A 27647-nucleotide genomic window follows, 5' to 3' on the forward strand; every position below is an offset into this window, starting at 1 on the left:
TGTGTAATGTGATACCTGAAAAAAGAAAGTAAAAGAAAATAAATAAATAAATTATAGGCTTTCTGTAAATAAGTGAACATTTAATACCTGGGACCCAGCACCTGTGGGAGTTTGTGAGAGTGCACTAGATTAGGTGAAAATTATCCAGAAGGCAATAGCTCGATAGTGGTTGTGGAGAATCAAAGACCCACCTTCCCCGAGCACAGAGGCAGGGGTCAGGGGACCCATAACCCCGGACTCCCAAAGGGGCCCCCAAAGCAGTGCGCCCAAGCAGGGCCATCACAGAAAATCTGCAACCCCCCCCCCCTCCCCCCTTCGAGGAAAGAGGAGAGTCGACCCCGAGGAAATCCCCCAGCCACCGCAATGCCGACGCCCCCAAGAGCCGCGGGGACGAGCCCGTGGGCTCCGCCGGCAGCCAGCCGCGCTGAAATGGTCCTGGCCATGGGCCCTGGGGGCCAGAGGCCCCAGGGGCGCCCCACCCCCGCGGCAGGGGCCCTGGCCGGCCCCCGGGGGGCCAGGCCCCGCGAAGCAGCCACCGGAATGGGCCGGCGCCCACCCGGGAGCCCGCCCCAAACCCGAGGATCGTCAATGCGGCAGAGGGCCAAGGTGCCTGCCAACGCAGTGGAGGAGGGCAGGACATGGGGGGATGGGCTCCGCACCTATCGGAGACTTGAGATGTTCTTGGGAGAGGGAGCGGACCGGACCCGAACCTGGAAAAAAAAAAAAAAAAAAGAAAAAAGAAAAAAAAACTAATTCAAACCATCCCTCCCTAGTGCCCCACTCACCACACACAGACACAAAAAAGGACGCTGTACACACATTCCCAGATAACATTCACATCCAAAAATCCCAAGTGGGGGGGGGGGGGGGTCACCACAATTCAACTATACGACTGCCTGTGCCCGACCCCCGGCCCCGCCCCCAGACCAGATGCCCCCCGGACCAGGCCCCCCAAAGAGGGGGGGGCAACACGACCCGTACGGGCCACCCGACCAGAACCCCCCCTCATCCACTATATACCTAATAAACCCCCTCCCACCCCGACCTTACCCTAACCACCCTAGGGGTGGCTAGGGTAAGCTTTTAACTAGGGTGGCTAGGGTAAGCTTTTCAGCTTTTAACTTTTTGTTCTCTCTCTTTTTGTCTTCATAGTAGGTACACCTGGTCTGGCGTTCTGTTAGCTGTGACATCATCCAGGGAAGACAGATCACCCGCTATTATAATCTAATGTGGAACAGATTACTGGATCAATGTGTGCTTCTGTGCTTTTTTGTCTGTCTTGTTGTGTCTCTGCTCTGTCTTCTGTAACCCCCAGTCGGTCGAGGCAGATGACCGTTCATACTGAGCCCCGCTCTGCTGGAGGTTTTCCTTCCCGTTAATGGGGAGTTTTTCTTTCCGCTGTCGCTTCATGCTTGCTTAGTATGAGGGATTGCTGCAAAGCCATGGACAATGCAGACGACTCTCCCTGTGGCTCTATGCTTCTCCAGGAGTGAATGCTGCTTGTCGGGACTTTGATGCAATCAACTGGGTTCCCTTAGATAGGACATTTTTGACCAATGTGTATAATCTGACTCAATCTGTATAATATGGTTGAATTTGACTTTGTAAATTGCCTTGAGATGACATGTTTCATGAATTGCCGCTATATAAACAACATTTAATTGAAATTGAATTGAAGTATTTACTGCCACACAAAGATAACCAGACTACATGCAAAACAAACTTTTCAAATGATGATTTCCTTTCCTAATGGAGAAAGACTATTCAAATCAACCTGGCTATACATGTAAATAATTGACTCTGGTTGTGTCACCATTAGTGGCAATAACTGTCATCAGCTACTCATCATAACTGGCAGTGAGTATTATACATGGAGTTTACTAGGAACAGTCAAACAGAAATGTGCTCTTTCTTTTTTCTTTTTTTCTCGAGCCATTCTGATGGAGTTGCTGTTTTGCTTCAGATTATTGCCCTGCTGCACAATCTGTCTATTCTAGAGCACAGACTGATGGCAAGACATTTGCCTTCAGGATTCCTGCTAGAGAGCAAGGTTCCATCAAATACAGCAAGTTTTTAGCATTCCAATAAGTTGAACAGCCCCAGACCAGCACACTACCACCACCACCACCACATCTGACTGCTGGTGTAATTGAGTCTGCTGACAATCCCCCAGTTCCTATCATTTTCTCCTGTTCATTGTGGAAGGTAAAATAAGTCAAATACTTTAGGAATTCTCTGCCCTCTGCATCTGCTTGCAGTTCCTTTGCCCTCTCTGACAGAGGTATTGTTGTGCAATCAAGCTATAAGGAATAAAATCAGACTGAGTTGGAAACAAGATGAAATGTGACACTGTTACAGGCACCCAGGGACTGGCTCTCATAGCAGGGGGGCTCACTGTATGAAAACTAGCTGCCAAGGCTTGTCTTTCTCTTTGTCTGTTGACCCTTGAGGATAGAGGATTTCACACTGGAGAGACCTACAAACATGCAGGGTTGGCCAAGCTGAGTACATCCCTGTCCTTTACCAACATCGGAACTTGCAAAGATGACTGCCATGAAACAAACTGTTTTATGATCTTTCTAAGCTGTGCAGGAGAAAAGCTGACCCGCTCACACCTCTGCCGCGCAGATATCCACATGCTGCAGCCCCTGCAAGCGCTGAGCTTCCTACGGCCTGAGACCCACATGAAGGAGTGGGAGCTGTCTCCTCACTACCCCACTTCGAGCTAGCCGCATGCTTGCTGTGCTGAAGGAGCAAACAAATCTGGACCGTCCAACAGAGTGCACACAACCCTGAAATCCCTGAAAAGCCAGACAAAAAAAAATGCACATCCCCTGGAAATCTACAAATGACATTTGCACTGGACCCAGTCATCATATTCCAATACATCTGTGAGCAAGATGCCAACCTAAACAATGAAAGTCGTGGACCCAAACTCAAAGCTGCAAAACACCCACCCACCTGGAATCCACCAAAACTGCTATCAGATCTCACCCACCCCAGGAGGGTTGCCCCTAGAAGGGAGAACAGCATCCCAAACAAAGAAAATACATCACTAAACATCTGGAAAACCCAGCATGGCCCAAATGATGATCATCACTATCACCCTTATATTGGAAGGAACCACCTCCAGAGACCCCTCAAATGTTTGTTTGAATCCATCGTCCATCTAATTCTGATTTTTATTGCTCCTGACTGTCTCCATACTCCATGAAGTCACAAAAATCTACCTAAACAATGAACTTGGCAAGATTTTAATTAGAAAGACTTGTTTATGGATTTAATATCACAGCCCTAATTGTGATTAATTCATCTTTACCTTGAAAGTGATTTTTTTTTCTTAAAACCTTTTTTTTTTTTTTTTGTAATGTCAAAGATTTGTTCGAAAGGACAGTGGGTGCAAAATTGCCTTTCCTGTGCAGCTCAAACAGCAATGTATGCAAAATTAAATTAGTTTATACATTAGCTTCTTTGACCATTCACTGTTGAGTATTTGAGAAATACAGTGGTATGTCTTTTAGCCTCTGCTGTCATCATCACAGTTCATAGCAGCACGTTTTAAATGGACTCCACAGGCAAGCCAGTGTGGTGCAGAGCAGTACCCTGCTGAATCAAACATTCTGTCTGGAGTGGTAACATTATTTTCCAGGTGTTAAGTCTGAGGAAACCGTATTGTTGGAATAATTTCTTGGTCCAGGCTTTTTTCTGAAAACAGGGGCTGTGAGACATTACCTTGGCAGTTTGTTTGTAAACCCTGTCGGAGACCTGAATAAGATATTACCTTGGGAGGACTGAAGCGGTCTTTGTTTAGAGGACACGCAGATGATGCATTGCTCATATGAAATGATTAGAGCCAAAGAAGCGGAACACAGTGGCAAGTAGAGGCAATCTCTCAGGGTCAACCAGGTGGAAACCAAATTAAAATGGGCCTTTGGAATATGGAAGTTAGAAAGCATGGCTAAGCCAAGGAAAAGGGTCTTTTCACTTACCATAGCAGACTGAAATGTACTCTGTATCCAGGCTGGATGGCAGTGGAAAACACGTTTGGACACACATGGTGGACTCTTGTGAACCTAACAAATGGGTTCAGTGCTTAGTACTGACAGCTCTTTTGAGCCTAAAACATGCTGTCCATGCACTGAATCATGTCAGATCAGGTGTGATTTTTTGTTTTCAATATGTTGTTAGTAGAAAAAGGACAGTCAATATAAATGTTAATTTAGCATGATGCAAATACTAAATCTGACTTCCATTAAATAGCAGAAGTTTCCTCTACAACCTAAATTTTAACATTTCAGAAAAAAAAATTTTAACAAGAAAGTCTACAGATTATAGAATAAAAGATGAAAAGAATTTAACCAAGAGACAGGTTCAGGAGCATACAGTGGCTGCCAAAAGTTTTCCTCCCACTGCATTCATTTTTTACTTGTAAATTATATTTTAAATGGGATTTCATGTAAAGTATCAACAAACAGAAATGTTGGATTGTCAAGTAGCAGTATAAAGTGGCATAGTTTTCAAATGTTTTACCAATAAAAATCTGAAAACTGTGTTAACACTAATTTCACCCTAAATGCAACTGTTCTTTGAAGGCTTCAGAGGTGTGCTAGAGAACACCAGTGAAGTACCAGCATCAGGAAGACAAATCATTGCCAGTCTGATACATGTCTGCATCTACCCCTACCACGGTGGTGGTAGTATAAATGTGGAACTTTTTCTTTTTCAGAAGCAGAGACAGCAATCACAGTTGATGGGGAAGTTGAGTTAAATACAGAACAATCCTGAAGGAAAACCCTTTTTAGGCTGCAAAAAAAAAAAAATGAGACTGGGTTGGAGGTTGGGCTGGGCGATTTTGTCAATTAATTAAAATTTGCAGCTCCTGAAGATTTAACTTTGCTAAATCAAGTTCTTTTTTTTTTTTGTGCCAGTGCACTCTTCTGGTCTTTCATGAAACTTTACTCTATATCAGTCCTGGAAGGGGAAATTGCAATTTTGAAAAAATATGTAGGAAAATATATTGTCAAATACTCCAAAGAAGAAACCTTTTTACCCTCAGATGAGACACAATTTATTCATTTACTTGTTTTTTAAGTTGGTGTGAAGTTACACAGGTGAATTGAAGCCAGTTCTTAGATGTGTAATACAACTAGAAGCAAACAGTTTGTGTTATATTTTCATTATTTACTATGACGGGGCTTGCCATCTTTTAAAGCTTATAATAAGTTTAACTTTGAATTCAGGTCAACTTCCAGATGTGGTTAATGAAATAAAAGTAAATTAAAAAAAATAATTTCAGCAATTTGTTTATAAGAAACAATAGAGAAGAAAATGCATTAATCAGATCCAGTAAAAACAAAATTGTGGATTTTATTTTCAAGCCATATTGCCCAGACTTAGCTGGAGGTTTACTGTCCAGCAGTGTTTCTTTCTTTAACTTGCAGACTAAACTAGAATGGGTGTGATTTGGAATAACGGCAACTCAGCCATGAAGTGCTAGAACACACAAAGTCACTGAGCAGGGTCAAAAGATGCGTGACACACATAGTGCAAATAGTTCGACAACTTTCTGCTGAGTCAATAGCTGTTGACCTCCAAACTTCATTTAGACTTCATAATGTCACGATCTCAGCACTAGTGATGGTCTGATTCTCCACCTGACACACCTGTACAGCTCCGCCCCGTTTCTCATTAGTCTTCACCTGATCCACCTGCACCACTGACTCAGACCAGTCACTAGTGACAGATTATTACGAGCCACTGGTCAGTCTGATCCAGCATTCTGAAGCCTGCCTGCTGATTTTCAGAGCCTGCCTTTCCCCTGTCGGACCTGTTTATCTGTGCCACCTGGATCCCTGACCTGTTTCTGTGCCCTGACTCTGCCTATGGATTCTGATTTGGACTGTCTCTGGATTTCTGATCACCTGGCTCTGACTCACGACCGGCTCCTGGACTACAGACTCTGGTTTATCCCCTCAATCATCCTGCCTGCCTGTGTCATCACGGTTCTGACCTATTGCCCGTCTGCTGACCAATAAAGTGTCTTAAATCGCTACCTGTTTGTCTAGCTGAATTCTGGGTCCTCTGGTCCTGTTCGTTACACATAAGAGTTAAGATGATTTACTTTTGCCATTAATCTTATTGATGTGTTTACATTCAAGCCCAGTCATTTTCTACTATAGATCTGTAGTACCGGAACTATTTGATCGGAGGAATATATGTGGTGTGTCTTTAAGGGGGAGGTCTGGCTCCGTCAAAAAACAAAGTTGTTGTTAAGGACTCTGAGGTTTGGACAAGTGTGGAAGTTAATAAAGGTTCTAAACTGCAATGCTGTATATATACTATACCTCATTATACTATAATGAGGTACAATACTTTTACAATTTCCTCTTTTTGAATTTCCCTGTTTGCTCAGATATTCTTCTTTTCTTCCTGAAACTACTGTAGATCCTACTGATGCTTGTGCGTGCGGTATCTGTTAAGTGTATTTTTCATGTTGGTACGATTTTAAAGAATCATATACTTAATCATATACTTAATGTATATGATTCTGACGATAATGTGAACTAGGGATGGTCCGGTCAGATCCTGGGTATCGGCTCGAGGTCCTGATCATGGCACTCCTCGTAGTACCCGTTGGTGGTCTACTGTCTGTGTTTGTACTAGTTAAAAGCTAGTCATACGGGGGTTGTTGTTTTGTCATTCTCCCCCACTCTGTCCTATTTTGGCTGTACCTGGGGAAAAAAAAGACACTTCTATGTGAGTTGAGTCATTGAAAATCTATATGTGTACTTTTGAAGAACCTCCCTCCAGCTTGCGATTTGGAACAATTAGAGCGGAGCTGCGGAGGGACACAAACGTGCCGGAGACTTGAGCTGTTTGTAACAGCTGCCTCAACAAAAGACAAGCAATTGTGTTGTCAGAGTTGGCAGCTTGCCTCATACAAAAGGAAATGCAGGTATTCACGGAACACAATGATAGCACAAAGTGAGAAAAAAAATCTAATAAGTATTAATGAATAGATGGAGATTTTGAAAACGAAAGACAGTCGGCTAATAAAAGTGATTTTAATCCTCTAATTGTTTTTAGAGGACATTTATCAACTTTCCACTTTTATTTCATTTTTACAATATATTACTATCCTTAAACGGCTTTATACATGGTTGATAATTTAATTTTCAAATAGCTTTATACATGCTTTTGGGGCTGACATTCTCAGGTCAGATGAAGCTGAAAAATAATAAACAAAAGGCACATGATTGCTTTCGTCCACAGTGAGCCATACAGTCCACAGAAACAAAGAAGTGTTGCAGTTTGTGTGAGTACAGGTAACGTTCCTCCTGATTGGATAATAGCCAGCTGCTCTGAAGCCTATTACATGTCCTGCTATGGCAGCACATTATGTCCATAGCCTCTTCCTAAAATTACTCCCAAAAGATTCAGTTTCATCTGGCCATTGGTAACAATTATCTCTCCTAATTTACCCCAACCCACCTTGTTAATGTCCATAGACCCAAAAAAGACCCACATGTCTTCCTTTCTCCTAAGGTGGGAGAGTTTTACAGTAGATTCACCACTGTGAAATATTGAACCAGACTGCACAAAGGGGATGTGCTCTATACATATGGCTGAATGTCAGAAAGGTTGGCCGTTTCAAACAGTGCAGCTTGCCTGAAGGTGTGGTGTGAGGACAGAGCTCAGGGGAACATATACATTGATCATGTTCTTCTTTAAGACTCATTGTAGCATAACCTCTGTTGCCCGAGTGGAGGTCAGCGTGCTTTACAATTTCTAGTGTGAAATCCTACACCTTGCAGCAATGTACCAGTTTCTGCTCCTCCCTTAACAGTCTGCTGCAACTGCAAATATTGGCCAAAGTGTCTCAGAAATTACAGCGTTTCCTCAGTGCCTGGGATGCCTGATCCAGTTCCGTATCATCCACTTCTGACCCGAACATCTCTGCACCACAAGGCGAAGACCAAAGTTGGCATCTTTAGACATCTCCACTTCCAAGCACCGACCAGTGTCTCTGTTGATAATCGGGCCATTCTGCAACAAAAGCCGCATGAAAATAAGACCACATTTTAAACAGTAACGTTTCCTAAAATGCTACTATTAATATTCCTTTTTTTTTTTTTTTTTACCTGTGTAAAGTCCCAAAGCCGTTGGGAAATCCTTGAAACAGCATCACATTTTTTCAGACTGGGAGTGCGTCCTCTCCCATCATCAATGAGACATTTTGTGTCAGGAAGAAATGTGGTCGACCCCAGGGGTCCGAGCTGGAGAAGACCCTCTGTAGAGTAACGGGCAAGCTGGAACATACAGAGAACCAATCAGTTACACAAATGAAATAACATACTGTAGTGGGATTCATTGTTTGAGATTTAGGTCCTATTCTTTCTCTTCTTTTGTATGTGCTAATTTTCATTTCAATTAAATGTTTACTCCTAGTCTAATCTATTTGGCTCAGAGCATTTATTTAGAAAAGGAAAATCTAATAATGAAGACCCAAAGAAGAATCTGTAAATTTGTTCCATGTTCGTTTGAAGTATACTGATCTGGATGGAACGATAGCCTCTTTATGTAACATTTCCACGAACCAAAACTTGATCCTATGTTGTTTGATGCTGCGCACAAAAGGGTTTGTGCTGATCACATCTGTTACATAATTTAGAGCAAAGACAATATTTATTATTTATAGGAGCAATCCTTGCTGAAAAATTAGATGACAAAGATTAGAAGGTGTAAAGTATAGCAGTATCCCCTTACTTAAAACCCTGCAATGTCTACACACTATTCTGCTTGTTCCTTGGGAAATTTTAGGGTGTAAATTTAAGAATCCTACAACTGAATTTGAAAACTGATACCGGTGAATTACTTCTCTTTGTAAGAAAGAAGTATGTTTAAAAAAGTAGAAAAATAAATAATTAAAAACTAACAAATTCTAACTAAATCAATGGCAATCTAAATACATTTAGACTTCCATTAATATTCAGATGTAATACTATGCAAAATAATAACTTTGCTGAGATACACTGAATGGCTGCATTTCAATACCAATACGTTCCAAGTACCCCTGATGACAGTGTGTTGTTTATGGTGTAATCTAATGTGGACAAAGTCAAACATCTGTGTGTCTTCGGCATAAATCTTGACCTCTGAAAGGGAAACTTTCAATAGCCAAAAAATTAAGTAGGTAGACATCTCCAGGAAAGTATGTTGTAAGAGTGTGGGATTCGTAAACTTAAGTGTTAAGCCCTTGTTACACTATCAGGTGACTGATGCAACAAGATGCTGCAATGGGAATCATTCAATGTGCTCTTTTCTGTTGCATTTTTCAAACGAAATCTGTCAAGTTTCGAAGCTGCAAACAAACACACATCAACCATACAACTAAGAACTGGTTTAATCACATTGGCAAACATGCACAGTAGTCCCGGGTTCTGCTTCTGATAAGCTGTTCAAAGATATCACACAGACACCAATTTACCCAACGTCTGAGCCAAACAGTTGAAAGGGAGAAAATCTTTGAAGTGTTTGAGTTACAGTGCAGATCTCTTCTCGGTGTATCTGCATGTCAGTGTTTTTAACAGCTTCTCTCCTGGCTCAGCCAGAGTCATCTGTAGGCTTTAAACTTTCTATTACAACAAACCTTCATCAGTTTGAGAAAACTGTAACCATAGAATGCGAGTCCTGATCATGTGTATTTTTTCTCTTGACCCATTATAATTAGTATGGTGATATGACATGCTGTGAGACAAATGTAGCTATATCAAGATTTATATATTTTATTACATCATTGGATTCAATATGTTGCCACTTTAGCAGACTGAATAAGTCCATAATGTTAATCACTCATATTAAAAAGTATAAAAAGTCCTCTGGACTAACATGATCTGTGACTGAGTTCTTAAAAAAGGATACCTGGAAGAAAACCATATTACATTAAAGCATGTTAAAACATTCTTTTTTTCAATTGTATCTTTAGTAAATCTGCCATGAAGTAGAGTTCTACCTGCTTACTGTAATGTTAGACATACCACATCACTAGAATCAATTGATTCAAAGGCACAAAGTTCTTCTCCATTTGGGTCAGCACAAAAGTGTTCTAGGGACCTACAAAGCAATATATTAATATTCTGTAATATTCCATTAAATAACAGAAAATAAACATGTTTCAGTCAAGAGTGGTTTGCAGTAAGGTAAGTTGAAGAAAATTTATGTATGAACAGCATTTGCATGACAGCCAGCTGGATTCTGTTTGATAAAAAGAAAACAAATAAAAAAAGAAACTCCAATTTGGTTTCATTTATTCTGGTGTCTAAGCAATGTTTGTGCTGAGCACATATATCCATTATTCAGCTGGTTGTTTTGGAATACCTCTTACACACTCTAACTAGAAGTGCCCTAGTTTTTCAATGTTTCCTTTGCATCCTAAACACACTCACAAGTATCTTGAAACAGTACAAAGAGCTAAAAGTCCTGTTGGTCACACATCTACACCTGACTATTGGATTCTGTGTTCCCAATACTAGATTTAAATACGATCCAATTCACCTCATTCTTTCCTGATGTAAATCATTAAACTAAATAACCCGGTACAGCATATTTTGCCACCCTAGAAATATACTGCTTAAAAATATAAAGGGAACACTTAAACAGCACAGTGTAACTCTAAGTGTTACTTTATGTTTTTTTGAGCTGTATAAATCATGTATTACAAGTAAGACCAGTTTTCACATCACAAGCAGGACAATCTGACTGGATGTCCACCCCTGCTCGCCCCTTGCAGAACCATACACTGGACCCATATGTAACAGCATTAATGATAATATTAGGAGTTCTTGATACACATCCTCAGTTTGTATAAGGCTGGGGCATTTTGATTTTTAACATCTTCATGATAAAGCCCCATTAGAAAGATTTAATTTGTAACCCAAAGTATTTTTTTTTTCAGTGTGACAATGTCTGCAAACATACAGCAGAGTTAAAAATAACTTTGCGCAGCTAAAAGAACAACAAATAGTAACAGATGGGATGGCCCCCACAGAGTTCTGATATCAACATTAAGGCTTCTGTTTGGGGCGACTGAAGGCACCAAAAAGACATTTCAGTATTTCAAAAATGCCAAGTATAATTGAACAACTGTAAGTGAATATGATTGGGAAATTTAGTGCAGAGATAAGGGCCGTTCTGTACTTTTATGCATCTTTGAAGTGAAATTAACTGGACTGAACTGCAATATATGTAACTTAACCTGAATCTAACTGTTTGTGCATGTAATATAGTTAAGAGAGAACTGGTCTGTGTGTGACTCAATTTTAAATGGAAAGTCTTTTCAAAAGGCAAAGCAAGTTTATTTATAAAGCACTCTTCAGTAATAAGATGATTCTAAGGGTTGTACATGAATATAACAAAAAACAAACATGGGAAATAAAGCATTACAGAGACAGAGGACATTGCAGAGGCAGTCACATTGCACTAGAATAGTAGCAGCAGGTCAAATACAGTATAAGATAAGTTGGACTACAAACTTCCACATTAACATTTGAAGGCAACTCCAAACAAATAGGTTTTTAACCTTGATTTAAAGGAACTCCGGGTTTCAGTACTTTTACAGTCCTCCGGGAGTTTGTTCCAGATCAGTGGAGCATAGGAACTAAATGCTGCTTCTCCATGTTTGGTTCGTGTTCTAGGTCTGCAGAGTAGGCTGGAGCCAGAAGACCTTAGTGGTCTGGAGGGTTGATACACTGATAACAAGTCTGTGATGTATTGAGCTGCTAAAGTGATTTATAAACTAACATAATTATTTTAAAGTCTGTTCTCTGAGATCTAGGTGTCCAATGTAAGGACTTTAGAACTGGGGGTATGTGCTCCACTTTCTTTGTCTTAGTGAGGAAGGGACAGCAGCTTTCTGGATCAGCTGCAGCTGTCTGATCCACTTTTTTTGAAGACCTGTAAAAACACTGTGGCTGTAATCAATTTGACTAAAGTTAAACGCATGGATTAGTTTCTTCAGATCCTGCTGAGACGTTAGTCCTTTAATCCTGGAGATGTTCTTTATGTGATACTTTGTAATTGTGCTTAGATGTTTTTGGAGGTTCAGTTCTGAGTCTATCACTACACCCATATTTCAGGCCTGATGAGTGGTTACTAGCGGAAGCAACTAAAGCTGTGAGCTAACTCTTTATCGCTTCTTTATCGGCCCAAAAATTATTACTTCAGTTTTGTTTTTATTCAATTGTAGAAAATGTTGCCACATCCATGCATTGATTTCTCCTAAGCATTTACTCAGTGCTTGAACTGGTTCATAGTCACCTGGTGACATGGTGATGTAGAGCTGTGTGTCGTCTGCATAGTTATGGCAACTGATGTTGTTTTTTTATGATCTGAGCTAGAGGGAGCATGTAGATATTGAATAGGAGCGGAACCAGGATGGACCCTTGGGGAACCCCATATGTGATTTTTGTCGTATCTGATGTAAAATTACCTACTGACACAAAAAAGTCCCTGTCCTTTAAATAGGATTTAAACCAGTTGAGTGCTGTACCAGAAAGGCTGGCCCAGTTTTCCAGGCTCTCCAACAGAATGGAGTGATTGACAGTATCAAATGCTGCACTGAGGTCCAATAGTACCAGCACTGTGGTCCTTCCACAGTCTGCATTTATATGGCTCTAATTAAACACCTTGACAAGGGCTGCCTCTGTACTGTGGTGAGCAGGGAAACCTGACTGGAAAATGTCAAAGCAGCTGGTCATTGTTAAGAAGGTGTTTAACTGTTAAAGCACATTTTCTTCTATAATCTTACTGATAAAGGGGAGGTTTGAGATGGGCATGTAGTTCTGCAGAAGTAGTTTGTCCAAATTGTTGCTTTTCAGCAGTGGTTAGATAATTGCTGTTTTTAGAGACTGGGGGAAAATACCTGACAGAAGGTATGTGTTTATTAAGAAAAGATGTGTTTATTACAAAAAACAACCATAGATGACTTTTAATAACTTTACAAGGATATTTGTGTATATAAATATGTTCTATGATATGTCACTCACTTTTGCCACATTGAAAGCTGGGTGGGGCACACCTATATGGACCTATTGTCCTGTCTTTTGGTAATTTTAGCACTGTATTGCTATGGGTTTACCTCTCTAAAATACTCTTTGGTTGTTGATCTGTTTTTGCAGTACGTCTGACTACTTGCAGCAAAGCTTGGCCTTTGATGAAGGGTTGGAAATGAAAAAAGAGATGCACCAAGAACTCATCTGGTGACCGGGATGATCCAGTTTTGAGCTTGATTGAAATGGCTTGTACTTGTATAGCGCTTTAACTAGTCTTGACGACCTCCAAAGTGCTTCACACTACAGTTCAGTCATTCATCCATTCACACACACATTCACACCCTGACGGTGGTGAGCTATGTTAGTAGCTACAGCTGCCCTGGGAATTATAATTCAATATTAAGCTGGGAAGTGAATATTAGCATATTTCATAAGCGAGTTGAGCACCTACAACAACACTTTGTAAATCAACCAGCAATTACAGCAAGGTTATAAGAATATGTTTTGAATGCTTTTCTTATACCTTCTTAGTTCATAAAGAGAAATTGAAATTGGCTAAAATTGTTATGACCAGGTTAAAAAGTTTCTAAAACCAGAAATTAGAAATTGGCAAAAAATGTCTGATAGTGCTCATCTGAATGAAGAACTTGATAAAAGGCTGGTTGTTCATGTCATTTTCAAGAAGCATTTTTATAAAACATCTCACACATCAAAGCTTTTACCTTTATTTGTGAAATTTTAAATTTTACTTTCAGGTTTTCCATAGCTTTTGGATCAGATGAACACTGACATGTCAGAGGTAAAAAGGCATTAATAATAAATATTAATTTACAGTTTCAAACACTGTTTTAATGGGCAGAATTATTCTAAGAGTAAACTTTTTAATAAAATACCTAAATTATTACACCATTTCAAAAACATTTCACTGCAAAAGAGGAATTTCTGTTTAGCTTACACAAGTCTGCAATCACGGCACAGCTTTCTCAGGTTCCACAGTATGAGTGTGTGCAATGCATGTGAAGGATTTAAAGACCCCTTCAGTATTTGTCAGATCAGAGCTTGGGGATGGTTTAAACTCTCAGCAGGGGGAACGTATTGTGACAACAACCTCTGCTGGATCAAAACATGATTTAGCACCAAAGCTCTGATTTCACAGTGCTCTCCTCTTTTCTCTATGGCAAACTTAAATGCACAGCATAAGGTGATGTCTGCGCAGGAATTTAAAACTAAGTAATTACAGATATGCGTGTTCTGCATACATCTCTGATGTTATATAAATTTATAGCTACTGGATTACTTGCTACAGAAGACAATCTGTTATTCATGAATGAAAAGCTTCAACAGAAAGTGGGGGGTGAGGATGGAAGTTGTTAAAAAAGAACGGGCAAGCCGCGCATTTCTCTTTCCACCGCTTATAATATTACATTCGATTTTTTTCTCCATAAAGCATAAAGAGGACAATAATTATATCCAGTGTTCTAGAGGGGAGTGCTAAATCTAAAATTGAATAAAAACTTTTTAATCAATGGCAAACTTGTGAAAAATTGTCTTCCAAAAAAGCAATGAATTTTATACACACACAACCAGCTGATACAGGAAATCGGGCCTGACCTGGGAGGACATGCCGTGGCAGGGGTAAAGGATGGCTTTGTCATCGTCCTCCGAGCCTTGGTCGAGGCAGTAACCACTGGCTTTACTGTTTCTGACCTGGAAAGAAATCACAGAGGCACTTTTGACAGATGCATACATCAAGATTTGTTTCCATCAATAAGGAGTCAAACCACATACAATATAAAAAAGAATCAGTCAAAGTAATAACCCAAAGCAATATTCAAATAATAACTATTGTTCTGCATCTTTCAGCTGAACATTTAACCTTATCTGGCAGACAAGTACTTTAACCTATCTTACAACACTAAACAGCTTGACACACACTGATCAGCACTTAGATTTGGATATTAAGGAGGGTAAAACCATAAATTGTTAAATAAAATAACAATTTATATAAATTAAATAAAGTTAAACATCATATTAGTTACTGGGGGTGAACTTAGAAATATATGTTTGGTAGTCTTTTAGGTGGGTTTTTGCTGGTTACTCTAAAGGGAACAGTTCAGACATTTCCAGGCGGGGTTCTGTTAAAAGGTAAAAAGCAATTAATTTGTTATTTGTATTTAGTATAAATCCAGATCAGTTGGTCCCAGAGGCTGAAACTAATGGCTAGTCTGAGAGGGGAATTAAACTGGATTCTGGCCTCCGTTCTGTAAATAGGCTGGTGTTTCTACACTGTGTTTCCACTGTTTAACTTGAATATTTCATCCTTTTTACTCAAGTATGCAGTATTATCAATAATTGTGCAATACTTACTCTGGTACTTTTATTTTGACCTTTCTGATATGCTCATTCCCTGTTGCTTAAGAACTAACATTAGATTAGCTTGTTGTTTTTATTACTAAAATTGTGTAATTGTGTCATTGCCACTGGAACTCCCGAATTTCCCCATTGTGGGAAAATAAAGGAATTTCTTATCCTATCTTATCTTAATTTTAAACTACTCAAATAAAAAAAAAAAAAAGATTTCATAGCAGTTAATGAAAAGGCTGTTTAAAAGGTTGTCATGTATGCACGGGGCAGTATTCACTCAGAAGCAGATGCCTTGTTTACATGGTAAATGGAGGCAGAATTGATCTTTCACTCAGGATCTTCCTGAGTGAAAGTAAATTTAATGATTTTTCAAATGCCTAAATTCTCTCTTATATAGTTAATCTGATGGTAACGTTTGTGTTCTGTTTTCAGTTCATGTTTTGTCTGAACTTTGACTAGACCATCCCAACACATTTAAATGTCTCCCTTAAACGAGTCGGGTGTCTCAAACCACAAACAGACTGACACAGGTTCTGCTCCAGAATATCCCTGCTGCTGGAAAACATCCCCCCAGCATGATGCTGCCACCACCATGCTTCACTGTGGGGATGGTGTTCTCGAGGTGATCGGATGTGTTGGGTTTGCAACAGACTTTGCGTTTTCCAGGCAGAAAAGTTTAATTTTAGTCTCATTGGACTAGAGCACTTTCCTCTGTACATTTCAATAGTCCCCCACGTACCTTTTGGCAAACTCAAATCATGCCCTCTTTTTGTCGGGGTTTGTTGTGGTAGTCCTTGTGTGTTACATCTAGCGGGTCACAGGAGGGCACAATGGAGCCAGCTTTGCTGGAACCGTCTCCACACCTGATCTGCATCATTATCATCAGTTGGTGTATAAGAGGATCTGGCTGCCGGTCATTCGACGGCTGAGTGTGCTCTGCTGTGGTACCTGTTGGATCTGTTCCTGTTTGCCACAGCAAGCTTCTTGGTTTCACAGTTTAATCCTCCTGGGCAATAACTTACCTACAAAGCCTGATCCTGGATCAGCACCCTTCAAGCTCCTCTGTCTCTGGCTTGCGTCTTGTCTGCCCTCCAACTCCACCATTGCACTCAAGCTTACCCTCCAGCCCTGACTGCACTTGCCCTTGTGTCTTCTGCATCACCAACTGTAAGCAACCTGTTATTGATTTGTCTTGTAGCCCTTTAAGTTTAGAGTCGTTGGTTTTCCTGTACCAATGGCTTTCTTCTTGCCACTCATCTAGAAAGAGCACATTTGTGCAGTGCATGACTAATAGTTGTCCTGTGGACAGATTCCCCCACCTGAGCTGTGGATCTCTGCAGTTCTTCCAGAGTCACCATGGGCCTCTTGGCTGAATCTCTGATTAGTGCTCTCCTCCTTCGGCCAGTAAGTTTAGGTGGACGGCCTTGTCTTGGTGGGTTTACAATTGTGCCATACTCTTTCCATTTCTGGGTGATGGAATGAACAGTGCTCTGTGAGATGTTTAAAGCTTGGGAGATCTTTTTATAGCTGAGCCTGCTTTAAATTTCTCCATAACTTTATCCCTGACCTGTCTGGTGTGTTCCTTGCACCTCATGATGCTGTTTGCTCCCCTGTATTCTCTTAACCAACCTCTGAGGCCGTCACAGAGCAGCTGTATTTGTACTGAGATTCGATCACCTACAGGTGGACTCTTTTCAGTCATTAACAATCACCAGGCAACTGCTGAAGGCAATTGGTTGCACTTAGAAAAGGAGGCTGAATACTTTTGCACACCACACACTTCAGTTTTTGCATTTGTAAAAAGAAATGGTTTAATCATGTATAATTTTCTTTCTACTTCACGACTGTATACCACTTTGTGTTGGTCTTTCACATACAATCCTATTAAAATATATTTATATTTGTTGTTGTAATGTGACAGTATGTGGAAAAGTTCAAGGGGTATTAATTCTTTTGCAAGCCACTATTTTTGTCTTGCACCTTTAATCAGACATTTCTTTATGTGTGCATGCTGCAATGCCTCCTGTAGGTCCACAATGGCTTATTCACACAGCTGTCACAAAGCTTCACCTCATCGTGAAGGCCGGGTCATGATAGGATGTTATCATGCAGTGACCAGTCCTAGTTCTGTCTCCTCTCCTCCAGGCTAGAAGATGGTGTGTATTTAGTATGGGCTTCAGTTCTCTGTGATTTGAATGCGCATAGCTTCATTTCCAGGTTGTGACATATCTATCATGTGCTGTTGTCAGGGAAGGTTCCACTTGGCCGGTCTGGACAGCGAGGCTGAGTGCAGTGCAGTGCTGATGCTTAGTGACAGATGGGACACACGTCTGCTGCAGCTGCTCTGTGGCAATGCAAGGTAACCGCTTCCCAGCTTGTCGACAGATCTGAAATTGTGCCACTTGAGTGCATGCCACTCTGAGAAATCCATTAGCTGGATACCGGAGCAAAAATAGGCAGCGGGGGAAACAAAGGAGGTGTAAAATCCCCTAAAATTTGATCAATGTAAAAGCTAATTTGAGTGACTGCTGACATGCTGGGCCTACTGATTTTCCAGAGTCTCCACTTATTCAAAATGGATATGAATTAAAAATTGTGCATTTCAGCAAGTCTGCAAACAATGTCTGACTCAGGAGTGTGCTCAATCCTTCAACCTGCCATCAAAAGCTTCTCTTCCCCCACTGTGCCGAGTGTTCAAGCAGGCACAAGACAATCAAGCTGAAATGGAAAACTAATAAGTGTTTAATTAAAACTCATTATAGGGAAATTGTATCTAATTTTGTGCAGTGACGTTGCTCTGCCAAGGCGGCATTAGAAATTTACCCTGGACCTGATACAGTCAAGTCGTGGCCTCTGTCTATCATGTGAGATATGAAGGATAAAACAATCAGTGTAATATTGTGTGGCTGGTCATCTTCTTGTGTCATTAGTTATTTGAATACAATAAAAATATATACATTTAATTCACTTTCACTCAAAGGCATGAGGGTGCCTCAGTTCTTTATGCATTCTGATGGCAGGGTGGACTTCCTGGCGTGGCAATCAAGGATCTTGACAGGGAACACTTCAGTTAAAATGCTAACATTTGCTTACAGTGCAAAGATGACAGTCGTGCATGCTAGCAGAGTTAGCATTTTTTTTTTTTTTTTGCTTAAAGCTACTAGCCTGCATTTTCAAAAAACTGTTTTTTTGAAAAATTATACCTGCCTATAATCTAATTTTCAGAGCTCCAGTTCTACCCCCCCCCCCCCCCCCCCCCCCCACACACACACACACACACACACACACACACAAACACACACACACCTATCCTGGGCCCGGGACAGCTGACCCATTAGTCCCCCCCTTGTCGGTGGGCAACTGACAGGACCCCTCAGTCTCCCTTCATTTTTCACTCAGAGTTTGGAAACATGTTCCTCTGTTTCTGGCAGATTTTATTTTAGGACGATTATCACAAAAAACAAGGTTCTCAAGAGCTAATTTCCATTATTGATCATTTGTTGAATCTAATTATCCACCTTTGCTTCAGCATCCTCTTTAAAAAGAGCTTAATTCTATTATTTCCCTTGTAATAGAATCACAGCTGATACTGTGGTTAAATTAACGTTCAGTTTATTTTCAGTAATCCCCTTAGCAAGCTATTGTCTCACCTCGCCATATGTGATGGTGTTGTTGTAGATCCGCATCTCTGGGTAGACATGCTCCAGGTACCAGCGAAAGCTCCGACATTGCATCCTTTTCCTTAAGGCCACACGCTCCGAGACGTCGCCGAAATCAACACCCGGGTTCTGTCAACATGTTCAAAACAAAGACAAAGAAAGGGAAAAAAAAATGTCATGCACAGCACACAATGTAGCAGGAAACGAAGATGCACAAGTTATATAGTGTTGAGAAGACACAATTAGGTAAGAGATGAATAAATGCACTTGTCATGTGAGACCTTCATTGTTCCTCCATTAGACATGATCTGTACTTAGCAAATTCTAATCAACTGCTTGATTATGAGCGCTCACGGCCAGATAGCATTATGGAGGATGGTCTCCGAATTGATTGGGAGAAGGCCTAATGGCTGAAATGCCTCAAGCCTAATTCTGACACGCACGCGATATGCATACCGATATGTGCACATAGAGTCCTGCATTAATCTGGACTCATATGGAAATGAATGCATAGAGAATAGGTACAGTTACGATATATAGCAACCATATCCAAAGAGTAGTGGTCATCCCATAGAGATTAATTACACAGAAACACACAAAGCTGGTACCAGATGCTGTTTCCCAGCAAAGCCCGTTCAATTGGCAGCTACTGTATAAATCCTACTTCCAACACGGGTCGATAATAAATTCCAGCTGGAAATAAACACTTGTTTATCGGCTACCAGAGCACCAACACACACATACAGCTTCACCGAGTTGCTGTTTGGCATTTGGACTGGGGGCTGCCCACTGTGGTGAATCATAAAGCCTTCTCCATTCAAAGTAATTGTGCTCTCAGCAGGCACCATAGACAATAACAAGAATCTGTGAGTGTGTATGGGTGACTTTGGAGGGGGTTTGATGAAATAATCGTAGCATTAGGTCTTTACTGTACACAAAATAACTCCACACCACAGGGCAGCTAGGGTAATAACATGCTATACCACTGTGTTTGGGAATGGCTAGTTTGTCACCTACCACTTCCCCACAGTACCTCCACCATTCCTGCTGGAGCTTGCTGAGTTCTGTTCTGGCTTTTTATATGGTTCCTTTTTAGGGCAGCATTCATAGTAGTTATGAGCAGTAGCTGCTTGTTATAATTCAACAGGTAGTTTTAGGGAGCCTTTTGAGGTCTTAGCTGTCCTTGATTTATAATCATCTCCTTCTCAGTGCTGAAGGAGGGAATTATAATTCAATATTAAACTCTCCATTAATAAAAGCAGCTGTTTAGTAGTTTGCAACCCATCTCAAAAGGCTCTTGTAAGCAATTGTGCTAAACTGACATGAGGTTTGTTTCGTTTACTTGGTGATGCTCTGCTTTAAATGGTGGGAGATTGAATGTTGATCTAACTCAGCCTGTTGCCTGTGTGAAGGTCAGGCTGAATGAAATGTGACTTCTGAATTGCTGTTGATTAGTTTTTCACCTGGCCTTCAGGTCTGAATGAACAAGAGAGATGTAAGGAGAGAGGGTGGAAAAAGGCTACTCAAGGACTGAGTGATCCAAAACAGAAAAAAAGGCTTACATTCATGGGAATGTTCCAGGCCATGTAGACGTGGGATTTGTACTCATCCATCCACACTTCAGCTGCTCTCAGGGCGTTGCGTTTAGCGTAGTAGTCTATGTCATTGTTGTAGGGTTTCTTGGTGCGCTCGATATGGGCGACTCGGGCACACGGCAGGACCTCCATGCTCCCTCCACACTGCCACACCTGGAAGGCGTAAAGAAGGAGGGTTTTCATCAAATATAGAGTCCCGAGGAGACGTTTACAGTGCCATGAAAAAAATATTTGGGGCAAACAGAGATTGCTGCTGTTTTTCTTTTTTTTTTTGTATAATTCAGTGTTTCAGATCATCAACAAATTTTTATATTAGACCAAGACAACCTGAGTAAATAAAAAGAAAAATCTGTAAGAAGGGAAATCTGTATTCAAGATACTGTACATTTACTCATCTGGGACATCAGGCTGGAAAAATGAACAAAACAACTGGAATCTTTCTAAAAAAAAAAAAAAAAAAAAAAAAAGAAGCAGGGTACACAGGTTGAAATTTTTTGGGGATTTATTTTTCATTCATGAGCGGTATCTGCAGATTTCAACATAATCAGTTCAAACAACTGTGATGAATGAGAAGTCACTCTGGACAATGACACTTTACCAAGGTCTAGAAGAAACCCCAAATCATATTGCTTATGATGTAAGGAACAACTAAGGAACCAACAAACTGCTGAAGCACATGTGACATATATACAGGATAAACAACAAATTGCACCTAAGGGCAATTTGGAGAGACCAATTATCCTAACTGTCGTGCTTTTGGACTTTGGGAGGAAGGCCCGAGTACCTGTAGAGAACTCACACATGCCCAGGGAGAACATGCAGACTCCATGCATTCAAACCAAAGCAACAGTGATACCACTGTGCAGCCCCCCCCCCCCCCTTCTGGAATGGTCTTTCTAATTCTTGATCTCACTTTAATTCAACATTTAGGGATTATACTGAAAAGGTAGGAAACCAACCAGAACTACCAGTTCTGTCGAATCTCTTGTAAAACGCTCATCACAGATTCTGCCAATTGCTTTAGATCCAGATTTTGTGTGGATTACAGGAAATCCACTAGAACCTTTACCCTCTGCACTCACTTATTGCATTTAAATACAATCCCTGTTACAATCCTGTATAATAATTCAACTCTGGAAGAAAATGCTTCAACACATCAATAAAAACTGAATATCAACATGACATTCAGAGATTTAACACAACTGTAAGTAACAATGTTTGCCTTGAGAGGCGTTTCTTTACCATGCTTTTAATACACAAATAAATGTATTTAGAATGTAATTGTTAAACATTAGGGTTGCATAGAGATTTCAGGGTGATTATATTAGTTGTCCAGTGAATACGAGTACTAGAGAGTTAGTCTTTGCTTTGTGAGTTTGAATTCTTCCTAATCGATATTTCGACAATTGCTATCTGCTTATTCTTATGAGAAAACTCTGACTTGAATTGATTTTCATAAAAAAAAAGAATTGCACAAATACAAGCTGCTGAGTTGACAATCAAATGAAATAACAACCCATAAGCGCACGTACATTATCATCTCCACATTATATGAAAAATAATCTCTTTTTTTCCTATGTCCTTCTGAACTGTGAAAGCAACCAGCAACCTTTCCTCTTTCCTTTGTCCAGGTGGTTTGTGGAAAATATGTGTATTTACTCTATTGTGTCATGTTTATGTTGATCTTCGAACATGAGCCACTTATTAAAACAAATATAAGTGACCTATGGTGAATAGTGTGTAAACTGCTTGACCATTTTTGTACTTACAAAAATGAGTGTTTTGGTTAAATGTGAGCTTGGTAGGCATTTCTTTTCACTTATATGCCAAAACTATCTTACGTTTAGATTCAGGTTTTTGGCATCAGATGTTTTCCTGTAGTAGATGGGAATCCCACTTCGTCACTGCTCAGCTCTTATCTACTGTAAAAAACATAACTGGGAAGTAATAGCTTTGCATCATACTGTAACCTGACAATACATTAAGAGTTACAATTATTATGATTACTGTTACCACTTTGTTATAATTGTTATAATTATAATAATAATAATAATATTATTATTATTATTATTATTATTATTATTATTATTATTATTATTATTAGTATTATTATAATCATTATTAGTAGTATTATTATTATTGTTATTACTATTATTATTATATTGTTGTCATTACCAGGGTCATTATTTTTGTTGTATTGTTGCTGAAGTGAGTAAAAAGCAGGATATGTTTCATAAAGCCCACCTACAGCTCAAGAATGCAGTCCTCAGAGAGTTACCGGTGACAACCAGAAATCCCTGATACTACAACACTATGGCTCCGAGTTATATAAGAAACCTGGCACTGCATAAATGTCATTTCTAAAAGCATCAGTCAGTGCAGAGAGAAATAATTGATTGCAGTCTGAGGGATGTTGTAATCCTCGACTACATGCTCAGGGTAGAGGAGCAGAAAAGTAATTTCTCAAAGCCCAACAACTGCCAAAACAGGGTCCTCTTTTGATATAACGTCTGCTTGTCTGTGAATCTGTGTCACACCAGGTTATGGTGTAGCTGCTGCACCTCCTTGATACGGTGCCACCATAAGGCCAGAAAGTATGGTCTTACAGTCTTAACAACGCAAACTACTGCTGCCTCCATCACCCACTGTGTCCTAATGATTATCACCATAATGTGTAACAGATGCTGCCATTCATTAACATCTCCATGACCCCAAAATGAAACCCACTTCACAGCGTTTAAGGAGAATAATGCAGGAAAGCCATTAATCCAACTACCTGACGAAAAGGAGAGAAGCCTGTTGAAGCAGCAGCGTTTATTTAATGATCGGTAAGGTAAATGCAGCTTCGAGTTTAGAGAAATTCTACTTGGAAGTGAAAAGGCTAACGCTGAAGTTGAAATATTTCTCAACATTTCCCTCTGGTATTTATAATGAACAGTTTTATAGATGAGGCCAAAAATAGTAAATATCAGAAAGGTAGATTTTCTGAGGATTAAAGCACAATTGGTGCTTTTCCATGCATATGATGAATATTTTTGGCTGTGAAGCAGTAAACGCAGGACTGGCTCAGCATCGGTCCCCATTTTCATTTTAACAAGGGAACCTGTCACCCAGGGAAACACAGTGACTCACTAATGTGGTCCCAGTAGTTATAACAACGGACCTTTATAGCACAGCTGAACCAGAAATATCAGGCTGTCTACATGACAAGTATGTTTTTGTAGAATCAGTTGCAGTGTTTTAAATTGTGATATGCCACTTTAAAGATGATTTACAGAGAAGAATCTTGCATTTTACAACTTCTGAATAATTATTTTAATGGACTCTGATGTGATCGCTTTCATGCACTGAATTTTGTTGTTTAGTTTATTTATTATTGTGCCTTGCAAAAGTGTTCCCCTGAGTATTTCTACATTTGCTGACTTTGAAACCACTAACTTTAATATAATTCACCAGAATTTTATGGGAAAGACGAACAAACCCTTGTGTATAATTGTAAAATGAAAGATAGCTATGATACATATTTTTCAAAAATAACTTTGCATTCACCTGTTAAGAGCCTTTCTGCCATGATTGCCCTTTATTTGGCTCCACTTATCTTTCTGTTAGCTCTGAGCAGTTTCCGTGCCCATAATAAAGGGATGGATCCCCACAGCATGATACTGCCACCACCATGATTCACCAAGACTTTTCTTTTTCAGGTTTAAAGGTTGATGTGCAGTGCAGGCTTTCTGCCAAACATACCTGTATGTCTCATCTGATCAGAGCACCTTTGTCCAACGTGTTTACAATATTGTCAGCCACATGGATCAACTTAGTCTGCTGGGACTAATGACATTTTTTAACAGCTGTCATAGCAGAAGTTGTGCTTAACAACATATTCATCCATCCATCCATTTTCCTTCACGCTTATCTCTGTTGGGGTCGCGTGGGGGTGCTGGTGCCTATCTCCAGCTGTCAATAGGCGAGAGGCGGGGTACACCCTGGACAGGTCACCAGTCTATCGCAGACAACATATTCCAATCAATAAAAAAACCTGAAATGATTTTATTCTGCCATGGTACAGGAAATAAGTTGGTAATCGAAAAAATAATCCTTTGATGTATAGGGTCACTCAAAATGTACAGCTAGTTATTTGTTGTTTTCTGTTGTTTTCTTTCAAGTTTGTAATATTGTAGTGTCCACCAGAACAAAAAAGGAAATAAAGTAAAAAAGAAGTTTACATGTTCAGGTTTAGAATGTGCTGTAAGGGCCTTACCATATGGGCTTATTCCTTTGTGTCCATTTTCTTTCTTATTTCTTGTCTTCTTCCCTCTGTGCATTTGTGTCTCCCTGTGTATTATCACTGTTTATTATTCTCCTTATTCTGCCTCCCTCAGCCTCCCTCCTGCTCGCCTCCTCTCTCCCACAGGACTTTCCTTGTGCAGTTCTTCTTGTGCCCTGCCCGTAAGTTTTGGAATTCCTTTTTATCATTAAAGCTTTCTACTCAACATGCTGTTTACAAGCTCTTGTCTGTGTTTTGGCCGTTCTATACACTCAAAACGTTTAAAGAGTTCACCTATAGAGATTTATGTCATGAATGGAAATTATTTGGAGATGTTGACATTAGGGGGATTTATTTCTATGGCAACAATTCAGAATAAGGACCAGACAAATAACTTGGTTTGATAGGAATTATGTAGAAACAGTCTTAGACTTGGTGCTAGCAAACCATTAACTAATGATGAACTACTGATCACATTTTGAAGAAGCCAGTCAACAGATCATAGATCATCAAATATGTTGTAAGTAATTGTCACATTATGAAAGGGATGAATAGAGAACTAAGGGTCTATCTGAATACTTTGATTGACAAAGGACTTTTTAGCCAAAGCAAAAGTGCATCAGGGTCGCCATGATAAGTGCTGTCTGAATAGTGCGGTCAATAAGAATGGAGGTACCTGTATGCTCCTTCTCATGGCTACTTAAGCCTAGGAACCTCATGATGTCCCTTAGCAGTGCTAAGGAGCCTCAAGGTATCTCATAATCCTTTGTGCGACATGGTGTATAAGTACAGCCAACCTCACGGAAACTAACGAAAATGTCCAAAGAGAAGAGATTGAACACTTTGTAATTCATTTTTTAAAGGCTGTAGGCCCAGATTTGACTCTCATCATCCATGAGCATTTTCAACACATAATGACATTAGAGTTAAAGGTTGTTCAACATTGGCACAGCAGTCTGAAGCTCCTTTCTTTCCCACGATAGTGTTTTTACTGTTGACCCTGTCAAAAGTTACCAAACAGGAGCGAGGAGCTATTATTAAGCGTATTCAGATGGAGCCTCAGTCTCAGGTTATCATTATTAAATGGTGAACTAAAATCATATTATAAATAATTACAAGGTAATAGTTAGTTAGTTTTAAGGTAAACTGGTTGCATTTATATAAAATATATAAAAATGTGTGTATATCTGGAGCATGTAACAAAAGTAATTTCCCTCTGGGATTATTAAAGTATGTCTGATTCTGATTCATATTCAATACCCAGTGATTAATGACTAGTTAGTTAATTATTGGTTAATCATTAATATATTTTTTGGCATTGTTTTAGTGTAGTTAATTAGCCTGTGGTTAACCATTACAATGCATTTCTTCCTAATGTGGATCATTTCAGATTTAGTCTTAAAGAATCCGATTGAAAATGTGGAGAAATACATCCTGAGGCATCTATGCATTTGGGGCCTGGCCCCAACAGATGTCGCAGTGGAGCTCTCTGTTCGCAATAATCAGTGGGACAGAATCGTTCTTTATAGAGTAATATTGTAAAAAAAAAAAAAAGACAGATTCCCTTACCAATAAAATTCTGTTTGAAACATCTGTGTCTATATATCAAAGTCTGCCAGAATACTGACCAGCTCAGTAGGCTAAACCCTCTAGAGGCGCCTTGATATTGAGGCTGGCCCACCAACGCTTGTTTAAATACCTGAAATTGTAGTGCACATGCCCAACACCCTCTCAGTAGACAGCCGTGGGGCATAAATCCTCTGGCCCCAAGCTAGGATTGTCCAATCAAAATACTGGAAATGCATATGCTACATTTACGTTCTGCCGGATAGTGTGTGACAGTCTAGGTAAGGCAAATTTATTTGTATAGCAAATTTCAGTACAAGGACAATGCAAAGTGATTTACATGATCAAAACGTTGCAAAAATAATAACAGAATAAAAGTTTTAAAAAGAACAGTCGGAATTATATGTAGGAAAATTTAAACAAAAATAAACATAGGAAAACGTAAACTAAAAGCAAATATTAATCTAGTGATGGTTGTCCTTAATGGCTCATAGGATTGATGTGAATCTTTTCTGTTCAATAAATGAACGAGCGAGCCTTTATTTGTAATTTTATAAATAAACTTAAATTACATTCAGCTTGTATAAAATGGCATTTCTAGTGTGTTGGTTTATGTTAATTTATCTGTATTGTTTAAAATTTACCAACGTCAGGTTGTATTAATCACAACAAATGTGTTGCTGCTAATAGGAGACCACTGACTACATCACACCATGCTGATGATGCTGATGAAAACCTGCCTCTAAACAAGACCGTGTACATGAAGCAGTTTAAGGCCCCGTCTAACACGAAGACAGGTGTGGCTGTATCCGACAAACCTCTTGGTCGGATAGGGTGTGGAGTGGGAAAGTTTGAAGCCTCCTCCCATGGCAGCTCTGTCTGGACACCCCTGTCCACATAACCAGCTACACACTGCCGTGTTTGTGCATGCGAGCCAACATAGACCTCACCTCTCCTCTAATACACACACGCTCACACAGACAACAACAATGGCCCATTTGCATTACTGCGCCACTCACTCGTGTGGTATAGGTATTACAATACCTAATATGCCTCCTCCGGCTTGGTGTGGTTTATTCAACTTATTGTGGATTTTACACAATAAGCTCCTCTCCGGCATCTGAGTGGACCGTCTTGTTGTTGGTCCATA

General features: G+C 40.0%; 1 protein-coding gene across 1 annotated transcript in view; it reads right to left on the reverse strand.

The window, feature by feature from the left end:
- Positions 1–7058: 7058 nt before the first annotated feature.
- Positions 7059–27647, reverse strand: part of galnt9 (polypeptide N-acetylgalactosaminyltransferase 9) — a 140524-nt gene continuing 119935 nt past the window's right edge. Inside the window, exons 7-11 of the mRNA XM_036143973.1 lie at positions 20635–20820; positions 19064–19201; positions 14661–14756; positions 8142–8309; positions 7059–8046 (exon numbers count right to left, since the gene is read on the reverse strand). Of these exons, the coding sequence (XP_035999866.1) occupies positions 7900–8046; positions 8142–8309; positions 14661–14756; positions 19064–19201; positions 20635–20820 (735 nt within the window). The 3' untranslated portion in view covers positions 7059–7899. The remainder of the gene's footprint in view (positions 8047–8141; positions 8310–14660; positions 14757–19063; positions 19202–20634; positions 20821–27647) is intronic.

The sequence above is a fragment of the Fundulus heteroclitus genome, chromosome 12, assembly GCF_011125445.2.
Source record: "Fundulus heteroclitus isolate FHET01 chromosome 12, MU-UCD_Fhet_4.1, whole genome shotgun sequence".
In the NCBI taxonomy this organism is placed as follows: Eukaryota; Metazoa; Chordata; class Actinopteri; order Cyprinodontiformes; family Fundulidae; genus Fundulus; species Fundulus heteroclitus.